Source organism: Serinus canaria, chromosome 27 (assembly GCF_022539315.1).
Source record: "Serinus canaria isolate serCan28SL12 chromosome 27, serCan2020, whole genome shotgun sequence".
Taxonomy (NCBI): domain Eukaryota; kingdom Metazoa; phylum Chordata; class Aves; order Passeriformes; family Fringillidae; genus Serinus; species Serinus canaria.
The window spans coordinates 400,891-416,793 of record NC_066340.1 but is presented as its reverse complement, the minus strand read 5'-3'; the positions used below and the strand labels follow the sequence as shown (position 1 = coordinate 416,793).

Sequence of the window (15,903 nt, the reverse complement as noted above, 5' to 3'; positions counted from 1 at the left end):
TTCCCGATTTTTCCACCAAAGCCTCCCTTTCTAAACCCAAATTTGGGAACAACTCCTGGATTTTCCCCCCATTTTCCCCCCATTTTTCCAGGTGGGAAAAGCCGCCATTCCCAAACCCCCGGCGTTGTTTTTCCGGGCGGGGGAGGATTTCCACGGAGCCGGGATCGTCGCAGCTAATTAGCGGAATGGCCCCATTATTTATCCAGGGACACGGAGTCCAATAATTGCTATTGCAGCTCGGAAGCGGCTCCGGGATATTAATTCCCGATTTTTCCTGTCAGCTCCGTACAGTAAAACTTCCAAATGGGCCCCCGAAGGTGCAGAAGCTCATTTTAATCCTCCTTTTTCTTTGGAATTGGCAGAATCTCCTTCCATAAAAGCCGGAAAAAAAGCGGGAGAACGGATAATATTTTGCTCCGAAGGAAGCCGTTAGAAAATCTTATTATTTTTCCCGCTCCCTGACCTTTTCCCGGCTTTCCGCTGGAGGAAAAGTTGCCTCGGATCTGGGGGTTGTGCCGTGGTGAGGATTTTTTTGGGAGAATCCAGGGAATGGGCTGGGTCCCTTCCCTCTGGAAGCGGGGAAAGGACGGATTGGTGTCCCCGTGGAAAGGATTGTGGGTGATTCCCATGGCACGGAAAGTTTTGGGATTTGCTTTTCCCGGGATTTCTCAGGGGTTGTCCCATTTCATTTCCCATCCCTGGGTGTGATTCCCATGGCATGGAAGGTTTTGGGATTTGCTTTTCCCGGGATTTCTCAAGGGTTGTCCCATTTCATTTCCCATCCCTGGACGTTATTCCCATGGCATGGAAGGTTTTGGGATTTGCTTTTCCCGGGATTTCTCAGAGGTTGTCCCACCTCATTTCCCATCCCGGCATTCCAGGAAGATTCCCAAGGGATTCTCTGCTCTTTGAGATTTTGGGTGGGAGTGAGGGGCTTTTCCCAGGGAATTCCTGAGGGATTCGCCACTGGCTGTGCCCGGATTTTGGGTGGGAATGAGGGTGGGAATGAGTGGCTTTTCCCACCCCCATTCCCAAGGAATTCTCCCTTTGCCGTGCCCAGACTTTGGATGGGAATGAGCTTTTCTCCCAACCAGGATTTTCCAGAGAATCCTGCCTGATCCTCGGATGAAAACCCCGGGAACGGCACCGGGAATTCCCTTAAAATTCACCTGATTTAAACCGACCCCAAATCCCGGAACTCCCACAATTCCCCCCGGGAAAAAAAAAGCGGGAAAAAGGCGATTCCTGGCCGAGCCCCCAATCCCGAGGATTTCTCCATGGGCAGGGGAGGCTCCGAGGGAAAAGTGAGGGCGGGAAGATCCCGTTTTGTCGGGGAAACTCGTAAAGCCGGTCGGAATCCGACATAAAGCACAATTTACACCCGGCATTTATCCTGGAAATTGCGGTTCCGTGCGGCTCACGCAGGCGGATAAATCAAATTTTATGGGATTCTGCGGAGTTCTTCCAGGGAACGGGAAATTTAGTGGGGTTTGAAGGCTTGGGAAAGCAGGGGCCGTTCATCCTGGGAAACATCGGCTCCCACATGGAGAAGGATGAAAATCCATCCCTCGGGATTGGAGCTTTTCCTTAAGAAATGGCTCGGTTAAATATCCGAGGGATGAGCCTGGAAAAATTCCCAGGGTTTTTTTTGGCGTGTTCCTGGTTTGGGGTGGGAAAACTGGAGAAAAAAGGGATTTAGGGATGGTTCCCAAGCTCCCTAAAGGGAATGAGCTGGAGCATCCCAAATCCCGGATTTCAGCTCAATCCCTCCTCCAAATTCCCATTTTTATCCCGGATCCCTCTAAATCCCAGCTAAAACCATTCCAGGACGTCCATTCCCTGGGCAGGATGGGAAAAACCTTTGGAAAACTCTAGGAAGAGGAGGCTGCTTGTCCTAATTAATGCCAGCCTGTCATTAATTAATTGTTATTAATTAGGGGCCTTAATTAATCCCAGGATTTGGGGATCCCTGCTACAAATATCCCAGAGGTTTTCCTGGGCTGGGATCCAGGGGCTGCTCCAGCTTTTCCCGGTTTTTTTGGGGGGCAGGAATGGGGTTTTCAGGGAAGGGGCTGCTCCCATTCCCAATAAAAACAAGGATGGAGCCAAAGGTTTGGAATTTGCTCAGGGAAGGAGGAAACGTTCCCGGCTCCGGAATTTCCATGGGATGGGCCCGGATTTAGGGCCGGAGCCTCCCGTGCCGCTTCCTTCCCTCCGGGATGGGATTCCAGGCTGTTCCCAGGGCAGGAAGGAAGGAAGGGAGGGAGGAGATCCCGCTGGGATCCGTGGGCGCCGGGAACGCCCCCGGATCCGGGATGGCCGGCTCTGGAAAAGCCAGCTCCGGGATGTTTGCATGGGAATTGTTTTCCCTCTCTTTTTCCCGGTTTTCCGTGGTTTTATCCCTGGATCAATGGTCTGAGCCTGCTCTGGTGGGAGGGCGTTGGGAGGAGATCCCTGAGGATTCGCAATTCCTGGAATTCCGGGATTCTGGGCTTGGGGCTCGCTCCCGTCCCGATCCCATTCCGGGATTCCTCAGGGATCACGGATCTCTCCAAAGGAATCCTCCCATGGAGCCAAGGATATTCCTGCTCCTTTTTCCCGAGGAAAAGAGCTGGATCCGGCAGATCCAGGATCATTCCCACTTCAATTCCTGGAATACCAGGGGAAAATTCCAGCCCTTGTCCCACTGGCACTGAGCATCCTCAGGCCTTTCCTGGGAGAAGCTCTCCGGTGTTTTCCCGCTTTTCCAGCGGGATAAAATCCATCACTGGGGAGGGAAATTGGATTTTCCGGCTTTTCCTGGGAGCAGGAACATTCCCCATCCTTTGGGGTGATATCCCGGATGTTTTCACCGGGAATTGGGATGACAGGACACAGGGAACGTGCTCCAAGTGGAAAAGGAGGAGTTCAGGTGGGATTTGGGGATTCCCTGGATCCCTGGAATTCTCCCAGGCCACGTTGGAGCACCCTGGGATGACGGGAATTGTCCCTGCCTTTGGAATGGGATGGGATTTAAGGCCCTTCCATCCCAAACCCTTCCACCATTCCCTGTTTGAGATTTTCCCCGGTTTTCCAGCAAAATATCCCAGAGAAAACCACCCTGGATTTCTGGGAGCAGGTGGAGCTCTCCCCCTCTGCCGCCCTCAGCTCCAGGACAATATTCCATCAATATTTGCTCCGGGAAATGAGGAGGTGCCGAAAGAGCCCCGGAGAGGCCGGAAAAGCTCCGGGAGGAGCAATCCAAACACACCTGGAGCGGGGATTGATCCGCGCCCGTCGCCATGGCGACACCCGCGGGGTCCTCGGGGAGCGCCGGGAGCCGCTCCAAACTGGGAAAGGGATCAATCCTGATGGATACTGAGATGGCTTTGGGGCTGGTTTTAGGGGTTTGGACACCTTGGGGTCACTGGGAGCCGCTCCAAACTGGGAAAGGGATCAATCCTGATGGATACTGAGATCCAAGAGGGTTTTGGGGCTGGTTTTGGGGCTGGTTTTGGGGCTGGTTTTAGGGCTGGTTTTAGGGTTTGGGGCACCTTGGGGTCACTGGGAGCCTTTCCAAAGTGGGAAAGGGATCAATCCTGATGGATACTGAGATTTGAGATGGTTTTGGGCCTGGTTTTAGGGCTGGTTTTAGGGCCAGTTTTAGGGCCGGTTTTAGGGCTGCTTTTAGGGCCGGTTTAAGGGCCAGTTTTAGGGCCGGTTTTAGGGCCGGTTTTAGGGCCGGTTTTAGGGCCGGTTTTAGGGCCGGTTTTAGGGCCGGTTTTGGGGTTTATGACCCCTTGGGCTCACCGGGAGCTTTCCCAAAGCCTGAATTGGATCAATCCTGCTGGGCGCTGAGCAGGTCCAGGGCGATTTTAAGCCCGGTTTTAGGATCCCGAGCCCATCCCATCCCCTCCCCGCGGCCGCGCTCGGCGTTCCCCGGCAGCCGCGAATCCCGGGAATAAAAAATGGGAAGCGCTTAAATGGTGAATGGGTTTCATGTTCCTGTCAGCGCCGAGGGTTTGTTCCCGTTTATAAACTCATCCGTTTGGAATGACATCGGTTTTATGGGAGCCATCAGCCCTGGGTGACGGCGTTCCCGTGTTCCACCATTACTGCCCGATTGGATTTGCAGTAAAGAACGGGAATGGGAATCGTAAATCTCCCGCCAGGAGATTTAGGGCTCCTGGAAGGGGGAATGGAGCCGATCCCGGTGTTCCCGAGGGATGGAGCTGATCCTGGGGCTCCTGGAAGGGGGAATGGAGCCAATCCTGGTGTTCCCGAGGGATGGAGCCGATCCTGGGGCTCCTGGAAGGGGGAATGGAGCCGATCCCGGTGTTCCCGAGGGATGGAGCTGATCCTGGGGCTCCTGGAAGGGGGAATGGAGCCGATCCTGGTGTTCCCAAGGAATGGAGCTGATCCTGGGGCTCCTAGAGGGGATGGAGCTGATCCTGGGGCTCCTGGAAGGGGGAATGGAGCCTATCCTGGTGTTCCCGAGGGATGGAGCTGATCCTGGGGCTCCTGGAGGGGGAATGGAGCCGATCCCGGAGCTCCTAGAGGGGATGGAGCTGTTCCTGGTGTTCCCAAGGAATGGAACTGATCCTGGTGTTCCCGAGGGATGGAGGGGTGGGAAGGGGTGGGAGGTGAGTGGAGGGCAGGGAGAGGTTTGATCCCCCTCTGAAATTCCATAAAAAATGGGGGAAATGGGGAAGAGAAGAAAATTCCAGGAGGGAAGGTCCTGCCCTGGCTCAGGTGGGGCTGGGATGCGTCAATCCCAAACTTTGGATCCGTAGGCAAAGGGATGGAGGAGTTGGAATCCCACGGGGAAGGCTCTGGAATGGCTCTGGAATGGCCCTGGAATGGCCCTGGAATGGCTCTGGAATGGCCCTGGAATGGCCCTGGAATGGCTCTGGGATGGCTCTGGAATGGCCCTGGAATGGCTCTGGGATGGCCCTGGGATGGCTCTGGAATGGCTCTGGAATGGCTCTGGAATGGCTCTGGGATGGCCCTGGAATGGCTCTGGAATGGCCCTGGATTGGCCCTGGAATGGCCCATCCCAGCTTTCCCCTCTCCAGGTTTCCAAAGGAATTTTAGGAATTCTCCATGGTCAATAGGCCCTTCCTTGAGTATTCCAGGAAAACTCGGGATGGGTCTCCCTGCGCTTCCGAGTGCTGCTCTTGGCTTTGCCCCGGCTCATTCCCACCTATCCAGGAATTCCCAGAGCTTTCCACATCTCAGGAATCCTGTCCCAATCCCAGGACATTTCATGGATTCATCACCCACCCTTCCCACCCTCCCTCTCCCATCGCTTTATTGTCATTCCCACTCGGATTTCCTCCGTTTTCCAAGGATTTTTTGGTGATTTGGCGGCACTTGGCTGATTCCCCACTCCTGGAGATCCCTCCATCCTTGCAGGACCCTCCCGGTGCAGAATTCCAGCCCCTCTGGAAGCAAATCCGGCATTTTTTAACCCAGGAACAGCACAAAGGCTCCCCCAGCTCCGCGGATTTTTCCCTCTTTCTCTTTTCCTTAATTCACTGCCCGGCGAGTTCCTGATTGACTCCGGGACCAATTAAAGGAAAATTTAATGGGAGAATGGATGAACTCCCGGAGCTTTCCCGGCCATCCATCACTTTTTTATAGCAGGAGCCGGGAAGGAGCTCAGAACTTCCCGCTGGGAATGGGATAATGAGGAGGGCACGGAGAGGATTCCCGGGGATTGCCGGGATGCTGCTCCAGGCTGGGATTCGCCACCCTGATCTCGGCATTCCGGGCGCTGCAGGGACCCCCTGGGAGGCCGGGAAAATTTGGGATCATGGGATGGATCCCGGAAACCATCCCAGATCCCTCTGGTTCCGGAGTGAGGGGGAGGTGTTGGCTCCCTGTTCCCCCATTCCGTAAATCCCGGGAATCCGCGTGTCCCAGATGTGCTCCAGGCTGGGATTTCCCAGTCCCGCCCTCCCAGCAGCTGGAATGGGAACTGGGATCAAGGGATGGATCCCAGGAACCCTCTCGGATTCCGAGGTGCGGTGACACCACCAAAGCCCCGACAGGACATCGGGAATTCTGTCCCGGTGGGAATCTGCTCCCAGTCTGGGGCTTCATGGGGATGAATTTGTCTTTCCAAGGGTCAGGAGGGGCGTGGGGCTCCCAAAATCCCATCCCGGAGCTTTGGGGCTCCCAAAATCCCATCCCAGAAATTTGGGGCTCCCAAAATCCCATCCCAGAGCTTTGGGGCTCCCAAAATCCCATCCCAGAGATTTGGGGCTCCCAAAATCCCATCCCGGAGCTTTGGGGCTCCCAAAATCCCATCCCAGAGTTTTGGGGCTCCCAAAATCCCATCCCAGAAATTTGGGGCTCCCAAAATCCCATCCCGAGTTTGGGGCTCCCAAAATCCCATCCCGGAGCTTTGGGATTCTCAAAATCCCATCCCAGAGCTGTGGGAATCTCTGGGATTCCCAAAATCCCATCCCAGGAATGTGTGGCTACCAAATCCCATCCCGGAACTCTGGGGCTCCCAAAATGGGATCCCGGTGCCGAGCCAGGCCCTTCCCACCCCCACCCAAATCCTGCTTCCCATCCTGGCGGGATTTGATCCAGAGGCAGCAGGAAAGGGAAAAACCCCGTAAAAAACGCGGAGGAAATGGAAACCACCCCAGGTCCCATTTTTCAGCCGTAACTCCATAATAAAAATAACGGGATAATGATTTTTTTGGGTTTTCTGGGATGATATTAAAGGCCGGGATATCGATCCCACATTTCCCGGGCCTCGGATGGAGCCGCGGGTTTTGACGGAGAGAGCAATAAACCATAAAATCCTCACTTTCCCCAATTCCCATAAATGTCAGCGTTACAAATTCCCGGCCATGTTCCCGTCCCTCCCTTCCCAGGGAAGGGGGGAAGGAGGGGAAACTTTGGGATCGGATCCGGCCTGGGAAGGGGCTGCGTTCCCGTGGGATCCCGATCCTGGGGTTCTGTTCAATCCCAAATCCCTGGATTTTAGGGTGAGGGCCCAATGTCCGCCCTGGATCCCAGAGCCCTGATCCCACCTGGAATTTGGGGTCCCAGAGCCCTGATCCCACCTGGAATTTGGGGTCCCAGAGCCCTGATCCCACCTGGAATTTGGGATCCCAGAGCCCTGATCCCACCTGGAATTTGGGGTCCCAGAGCCCTGATCCCACCTGGAATTTGGGGTCCCAGAGCCCTGATCCCACCTGGAATTTGGGGTCCCAGAGCCCTGATCCCACCTGGAATTTGGGGTCCCAGAGCCCTGATCCCACCTGGAATTTGGGGTCCTGGAGATCAGTTTAAACCCGAATTTTGGGATAAGGCCTCAATGTCCTCCTTGGATCCTGAAGCCCTGATCCCATCAGGATTTTGGGATTCCAGAGTCCTGATCCCATCAGGATTTTGGGATCCCAGAGCCCTGATCCCACCTGGATTTTGGGGTCCCGGAGCCCTGATCCCACCAGGATTTTGGGGTCCCGGAGCCCTGATCCCACCTGGATTTTGGGATCCCAGAGCCCTGATCCCACCAGGATTTTGGGGTCCAGGAGCTCTGATCCCACCTGGATTTTGGGGACCCAGAGCCCTGATCCCACCAGGATTTTGGGATCCCAGAGCCCTGATCCCACCAGGATTCCAACCCAAAATTCCCCCAACCCCAGCCCGTTTGGAGCCTCTCTCCCCACCCACCCTATCCCGGATTTGCGGCTCCGTGGGACTCCGAGCTGCCATCCCAAAGCCATTCCCTGTTTCCCGGCCCCGCCATCCTTTATCCGCTGTCACTTCCCAGCGCTCCCGGGGGCGGATGCGGCCGGAGCGATCGATGTTTTGTTTTATCTCCCCTTTTTCTTCCCAATAATTTTTTTAATCATTTCTCCCGCGGATAAATAATTCCCGGGAAAGCCGCGCTCAGCACTTTTGGAGGAGGGGGGGGAAAAGCGGTGAGGTCAGGAGAGGGAGAGGGAGGGAGCGGGGCTGGAGCTTCCCGCGGAGTTCCCAGCGGGAATGGGGCACGGAGCGGCCACCCCAAAAATGGGGAAAGGGGTTTGGGGGGACTGGGATGGGATGGGATGGGAAAAGGGACAGGGACAGGGACAGGGACAGGGACAGGGACAGGGACAGGGACAGGGACAGGGACAGGGACAGGGCCTGCCAACCCCCATCCACTTCCCATGGAATTCCTAATGGGAATAGGGCTTGGAGCTGGCACCCTAAAATGGGGGAAAAAGAGTTTGGAGGGACTGGGATGGGATGGGATGGGATGGGATGGGATGGGATGGGATGGGATGGGATGGGATGGGATGGGATGGGATACAGGGACAGGGACAGGGACAGGGACCTGCCAACCCCCACCCGCTTCCCATGGAATTCCTAATGGGAATGGGGCCTGGGGCTGGCACCCTAAAATGGGGGAAAAAAGGTTTGGAGGGACTGGGATGGGAAAAGGGACAGGGACAGGGACCTGCCAACCCCCATCCGCTTCCCTTGGAATTCCCAGCTGGAATTGGAGATGGAGCTGCCACCCTAAAACTGGGGAAAAGGGGGGGTCTGGAGCCCCCTGGGATAGGGGATTTTAGGGACCAGCACAGCCCGGTTTTGGGATGAGAAATTTGGGATTTGGGATCCCAGCTGGGGTTCCCAGCCCCTTTTTGGAGTGGGAAATTTGGGATTTGGGATCCCAGCTGGCATTCCCAGCCCCTTTTTGGGATGAGAAATTTGGGATCCCAGCTGGGGTTCCCAGCCCCTTTTTGGGGTGGGAAATTTGGGATTTGGGATCCCAGCTGGGGTTCCCAGCCCCTTTTTGGGGTGGGAAATTTGGGATTTGGGATCCCAGCCCCCCGCTGCCGCTCCCGCCGGAGCCTCTCCCGATTCCAATCCTGAGCTTCTGCTGCTTCCTTGTGGCAAAACCTTGGAATGACACGGCCCTTCCCTGAATTCCTGCCCCGGGACGTGACCCCAAACCCCGGGAGAATCCCCTGGGAGCAGCTCCAGGGTTGGGATCTCCAGACCCTGGAATCTCGGGAGGGAAATCCTTCAGCCACGTCCATCCCTGCGCTGACCTTTGCCCGCTCCGGGAGAATTCCAAGTGGGAATTCTGCTGGCGAGCCCTTCCCAGAGGCCGTAAATATTCCCGGGAAGGTGATGGAGGTGCTTGATTTTCCTGGGATACGTTTTTAAAGAGCCGGGATGTAACCCCGGAGTGCCGGTGGGAATTCCCGGGATATTTATGGCAGAAAGGTCCTTTCCTTCCCTTCCTTTTATTCCTGAATTTCAGCTCGGGATTAAAGGTGGAATTCCCTCTCTGTGACACCTTCAGCTCCTCAAACTTTGGGATTTCCCCTGGATTTGCTGACCCTGTTGGGAATAAGGAAAAGGGGGTGGCCGGGCAGGAGGATCCCACCAGGATTTGGGATTTGCTGGGCTCAGCATCCCAAATCCTGTTTATCCATGGCCGGGGGAGCTTCATCCCTCTGGGATTGACCCATGGGCAGCTCCTGGCCCAGATGGAAAAAAGGGATGGGATGGAGGAGGGCTGAGACCGGAGAAAAACGGGAAACCTCTGGAAAACCGGGAATGAGCGGCTCCAGTTTGGTCTCCGGGTGCCCCAGATCGGCTTTTCCATGGGGAGATTGGAATAAATCCCGACAGGAATGGGGCTCATCCCTCCCATTCCCTCTCTCCCTCCTCTGGCTCCTTTTGGGGCCGCAGGGCCCTTGGAGGGGCTCGGGACCCTCTGGAAAAGCGGGAATGAGCGGGAAGAGCGGGACCGGTTTGATCTCCAGCTGTCCCATATCAGCTTTTCCAGGGGGGAATTAGGGAACAAATCCCAGCAGGAATTGAGGTCACTCCCCCCTCCCTCCTCCTTTGGAGCCGAGAGGTCCTTGGAGGCGCTCGGGACCCTCTGGAAAACCGGGAATGCCGGGGGAAAGCAGCTCTGGGAGTCTGATCTCCAGCTGGCCCATATCAGCTTTTCCAAGGGGAAATTAGGGAACAAATTCCAGCGGGAATGGGGGGTGGGGTCTCCCTCCCTCCCTCCCTCCCTCCCTCCCTCCGGAGCCGCGGGGTGAAAGCTGAAAGTTGAAGAGTCCAAAGCCGTCAATCCCAACTTTCAGCCGGCGCTGGGAAAGGGAAATATTTGGATAAGGCGCGATCCGGAGCTGCGGCTGTTTACAAATCCCGATCCCACATCAAACGCGGCTCCCTTTGGGAAGCGCTTCCCGCTCTCCCGGCTCCTTTTGGGAGCTGTCACGGGAATTATTTGATGTTTCCCTCTCTCCTTTGTTTGTTTACGTTCATTAAAGTCGGGAGAATCCATCAAATCCTTGGCTCCGGTCATCCCGGAGCGCGCGCGGCCGCAGGTGCGGAGCGGCCGGGGATGATGGAGGATCCATTTATCCCGCGGGGCGTGTGGAGGGAATGACACATTCCCGATAAATCCAACCCCCTTCCCGCCCTTCTGCCTTCCCCCGGGCCCTGATGGATGAGTTCCTTATCGGGAACACGGAAAAGCCGCGGTCGAGCTGCGGCCGCGCTTCCCGGCCGGATGCGGGGGCAGAGGGCTGAGCCCGGGATGAGCCGGGATTGATGGAAGCCGTTCCCCAGCCCTGCTCAATCCCAAAAAACCTGGGGTCCCCCTGGATTTGCCCGGCTGCGGGGAGTCATCCCAAGTTCCTTGCCTCTGGAATTCCCAAATTTGTTGCCTGTGGAATTCCCGCGTCTAAAATTCCCAGATTTGTTGCCTCCAGAACCCCCAAGCTTTCCCGGAACTCCAAACTTTTTTCCCAAGTTTGCTGCCTGCAGAGTTCCCAAGTTTTTTGCGCACAGAACGAGGCCTCCAAGGCCATTCCCAGCAAACGAGGCTTCCGAGGCCGTTCCCGAGGAAACGAGGCCTCCAAGGCCGTTCCCCAGGCAATGGGGCTTCCAAGGCCTCGACGTTCCCAGAAAACGAGGCCCCCAAGGCCATTCCCAGAAAACGAGGCCCCCAAGGCCATTCCCGGGAAAATGAGGCCGTCGGGCTAACGAGGAAGGGTCGGAGCACACCTGAACGCTCCGGTGGAGCCCGAGCAAAAGTCGGGATTTACGGAGTCCCCGCGCGGACAGGAAAGGACGGGAAGTTTATCATGGATTAGGGAATTAATGGGGATGGATTCCCGCCCGCTGATGGATGGGGTGGACGCTCCATTAGGGAATGATTTAGGATTTTCCGGCTCATTGTGGATCAGGGCCGGGGTCGGAATGTTGGGGTTAGGGAAGAACCGGGGAACAGGGAAGGAATTCCAGGGATTTTCAAGCCATGGATCCGTACTTTTATATTTTTATATTTTTGTCTCCGTGTTTTTCACTTTTGTGTGGATTTATTGGGGGATAATTTGGGATGGAAGGGATCCTGAAGCTCATCCAGGGTCACCTCCCGCTATCCCAGCATTCCCAGGTTTTTGGGATGAGCTGGGAATGGCAGAGCCCTTCCAGGCTCCGGGATGAGATTCCATGGGCAGATCCAAAATGGGAATTGGGTTTTCCATGGGAATTGGGTTTTCCATGTCCATAACCCAACCAGATTCCAGGGGAAAAAGGGCAGCTCCAGCCTCGTCCCACTGAATCCCAGAATTCCAAGACCCTGTTCCCTATTCCCAATCCTGGGAATACCAGCGGGGTCGGGATAAACTGGGATTCCCACCCCCAGCGCTGCTTCCCCAAAGAAAGGGGCTGGAAACCTTGGGATGTGGGAATGGGAATGGCAAATTCCAAGATTTTCCTTGGCTCTGCTCCCTGCAGGCCTGGAGGAGATCCCACGGCCCATCCAGGACTCCGGGAATATTTTGAAGCAAGGATTCCTGGAGAAGAGATCCCGAGGTAAAACCTGGAACTCCAGGAGAAGATCCAGTGCTGCTGCCTGAAAATTTGGGAAAATCCCAAATTTCCAGCCTAAAAAAAACCAGGAAAAATCAGGAAATCCACGGATTTCCACCGGCAGGAGCTTCCAGGTTTTTCCAACGCCTTGCCCTGCTCATTCCCTTTTCCAGAGCATCCAAATTAAATCCTGGAATTAAATTAAGCCCGGCCCAGGCCTGGAGGGCAAAACTAATGAGGAGAAAAAGCCGGGAAAAGCTCCAGGGATTCGGGATCATCCCACGTTTAATGCGGAGATAAGAGCCGGGCTCGGAATCAGCCTCGGCCTTATCTCCCTTTTCCCGTGAAAGCCACAAATTATTCCCTTCCCTAATGGGATTTTCTCGGGAATTATTGATGGGAAGAGGCAGAAACAGCTCCCGGCTTTTCCCTGAGCTCAGCTCGGAGTTAGGCCTGGCTTAACTCCCGCTAATTTCCGACTTAACAACATTTCCCAGGGATTGAACCCCAAACGCGTTCCCTGGCAGCATCGAATCCATGAGAAACGCATCCCAAGGGGATAAAATGGAGACTTTTCCCTGCTTCTCCTGATTTTCCCTGACTTTTCCCATTTTTTCCCGTTTTTTCCCGTTTTTCCAGAGCCCAGCTTCTTCGGCTCCGAGTGGCACAAGCGCTGGTGCGTCCTCACCCAACGGAATTTCCTCTACTACGCCAACGAGAAAAGTGAGTGGGAACAGAATTCCCAACTTTTGGGTGGAAAAGCCGGGTCTGGCCATGGAAAGCTGCAATTCCCAGCTCCTGGAAGGGGAAATCCCACCTGGATTTGGGGTTTTTTCCATTGGAGCGAAGGGGAGTTTCCGGCCATTTCCCAGAATTTCCCAGCCATTTCCCTTTTCCGGATTTCCTGGACATTCCCCTTTCCTGGAATTTTCCGGCCGCGTGCCTCAGTTTCCCTCCATGAGAAACCCGCCCCCGAGCCGCATCCAGGGGTGGAAAAAAAGCTGGAAAATCCCAATTTTGGCCCAATTCCCTTTTCCCAGGCAAGCAGCCCAAAGGCTCCTTTCCCATCGAGCGCTACCAGGCCCGCCTGGATTCCCAGCTCCGGAAAGATTCCCGGAAAAAATGCTGCTTCCAGCTGCTCTGTCCTGGAAAACGCTCCTACGAGGTGGGAAACGGGAATTTGGGAGGTGGAAATGGGAATTTCAGGGGAAAAAAATGGAATTTTGGGGGGGGAAATGGGACTTTGGGGGTGGAAATGGGAATTTTGTGGAGGAAACAGGAATTTTGGTGGAAAAATGGGAATTTGGGGGGGTGAAACAGGAATAGCCAGGGAGAAATGGGAATGGATTTTCATGGATTTCCATGGATTAGGCCGGACAGTTTTCCCGGGATAGCTTGGCTAGGGCTTCCATTGATTTCCATGGAATTCCATGGATTTCTGTGGATTACATTTCCCAGCTTTCCTGGGATATCCTGGCCGTGCTCTGCTCCCACTTGGAGCCAGGAGATAAATCCCAGGAATTTCCCGGGGTTGGGAATGGTGGGTCCCCGTCCCCTCATCCCAAATCCCAAATCCCAAATGCCAAATGCCAAATCCCGGGATAACGGGTTCTCCCTGCAGTTCACAGCTCCGAGCCCGGCCGAGGCCCAGGATTGGGTGGAGCAGATCCAGTTCCTCCTCAGGGGTGAGTCCGGAGCCGCTCCCGGTTTTTTGGGATCTTTGGGAAGCGTTTTCCCACCCGGATCGGGGCTTTCCATCCACCCTGGATTTGTGGGGAGTTGCTCCAGCTGGAAGCAGAGAAAATTCCAGAACCTCTGGAACCCCCCGGCTGTGCCCCTTCAGGATTCATCCCTGAATTCGTGGCTGTTCCCTGGGATTTCCCATCTTTCCTTTGGTTTTTTCCATCTTTCCTTGGGTTTTTCCTTGTTTTTTTTGCCCCTTCTTGGCTGCAGGATTTGGATCTCGATCCCACCCCTCCGGAATCAGGAGAATTCCCACTTTTCCATCCCTTTTTCCCTCTTTCCCGGCAGACCTGAGCTCCCTGACCATTCCCTGCGAGGAGGATGAGGAGGAGGAGGAGGAGGAGGAGGAGGAGGAGGAGGGGGAGGAAGAGCTCTCCAAGGACCGGAACAGCTCCGACTCCATGAACAATTCCCAAAATTCCACCCTGAATCCGGAGGAGCCGGAGCAGGAAGGCGACGACATCTACGAGGTGATGCCAGGTGAGCTCCCAGATTCCCAACTTTTCCTTGGAAAAACGTGAGGAAACCTCGGCCCTTCCCGCACCGGCGCCATTCCCACATCTCCGCTCTTAACCCACCCAAAATTCCAAGGTTTTATCCCATTTCTTTATCCTGAGCTTTTGATGGACCTCCCAAATCCAAACCTGGTTTTTCTGGGAATTTCGGATCCGGGGATTCTGCTGGAGCAGCCCTCAGAGTCTTGACAGATTTTCATGGATTTTTCAAGGATTTTCATGGATTTTCACGGGGTTTTCCATGGATTTCCATTGATTAACATGAATTTCCATGGATTTCCATGGGTTTTCCATAGGTTTTCATGAATTTCCATGGATTTCCATGGATTAGGTTTTCCAGCTTTCCTGAGGTAGCCTGGCAAGGGTTTCCATGGATTTCCATGGGCTTCCTTGGACTTCCATGGATTTCCATGGATTTCCATGTGTTTCCATGGATTTCCATGGATTTCCATGGGTTTCCATGAATTCCCATGAATTTCCATGTGTTTACATGAGTTTCCATGGACTTCAATGTGTTTCCACGCGTTCCCATGGATTTCCATGGATTTCCATGGGTTTCCATTGGTTTCCATGAATTCCCATGAATTCCCAGGAATTTCCATGCATTTCCATGGGTTTCCATGCATTTCCATGGGTTTCCATGGGTTTCCATGGATTTCCATGGGTTTCCATGGGTTTCCATGGATTTCCATGAATTCCCATGAATTACCATGCATTTCCATGGATTTCCATGGATTTCCATACGTTTCCATGGGTTTCCATGGATTTCCATGGGTTTCCATGCGTTCCCATGCATTTCCATGGGTTTCCATCAGTTTCCATGGGTTTCCATGGATTTCCATGGATTTCCATGGATTTGGCTTCCCAGCTCTCCTGGGACAACCCAACGGTTCATCCTGGGAAGTTTTGGGATCTCCCTCCACCCCAAAGCCCCCAAAACCCCAGGAAAATCCCCGATCCCACCCCCCCTCCTCCCCCTTCTCCCTCCTCTACCTCCTGACCAAAAACCACGGAGAAAAAACCCGGGAGACGGGAATAAAAAAACCGGGAAAAGCCGCGGAGAGATAATTTCCTCGGCGTTAATGAAGTTTTACAAAAACAGACGCGGCCGAGGCCAAATAAAATTTCACAGGTGATAAATTTTTCCAATTTCCCGGGAAGGATTCGATGGGAATGTTAAATCAGGAGTGAAGGTGTCCGTTCGGAAGCGCCGAGCGCTGCCGGGGAATTTTATCGACTGGAAAATTGAATCAAATTGCTCCATTAAAAACTCGGCTCCGCTGAGATTCCGAAGCTTCCCGGGATGCGGCGGCGGCTCCGGACCCCCGGGATGAGGATCCCAAAAGTGGGGTGGGAGGGAGAAGTGGAATTTTCCAAAGTTTTCCAGCTTTTCCCTCGGATTCAGTCCTGGAGAATCCAAGTGTTGGGTGGAGTTGGGAAGGCAGAGCTTCCCTTCCAGGCCTGATTCCAGGAAAAAGCTTGGATCCATCGGGTTTGATCCCAGGAAAACCCTTGGATCCATGGGATTTGATCCCAGGAAAACCCTTGGATCCATGGGATTTGATCCCAGGAAAACCCTTGGATCCATAGGATTTGATCCCAGGAAAACCCTTGGATCCGTAGGATTTGATCCCAGGAAAACCCTTGGATCCATGGGATTTGATCCCAGGAAAACCCCCGGGTGGTGGGGAGGAGCAGCTCCTGTCCCCATGGATCCCATTCCTGGATTTCCCCGCTCCAAATCCTCCAGGAATGTGCCTGGGAACGGGACAAGGAGCGGGCAGGAAATGGGTTTTCCCTGGATGGGAAA

The 15,903-nt window shown here is 54.6% G+C and overlaps 1 protein-coding gene across 1 annotated transcript in view; it reads left to right on the top strand.

The window, feature by feature from the left end:
* SKAP1 (src kinase associated phosphoprotein 1) overlaps positions 1-15,903 on the top strand; it is a 64,396-nt gene that overhangs the window by 31,858 nt on the left and 16,635 nt on the right. The window contains exons 4-8 of the mRNA XM_050985509.1: positions 11,761-11,838; positions 12,475-12,558; positions 12,876-13,000; positions 13,457-13,520; positions 13,867-14,058. Coding sequence (XP_050841466.1) covers positions 11,761-11,838; positions 12,475-12,558; positions 12,876-13,000; positions 13,457-13,520; positions 13,867-14,058 — 543 coding nt within the window. The remainder of the gene's footprint in view (positions 1-11,760; positions 11,839-12,474; positions 12,559-12,875; positions 13,001-13,456; positions 13,521-13,866; positions 14,059-15,903) is intronic.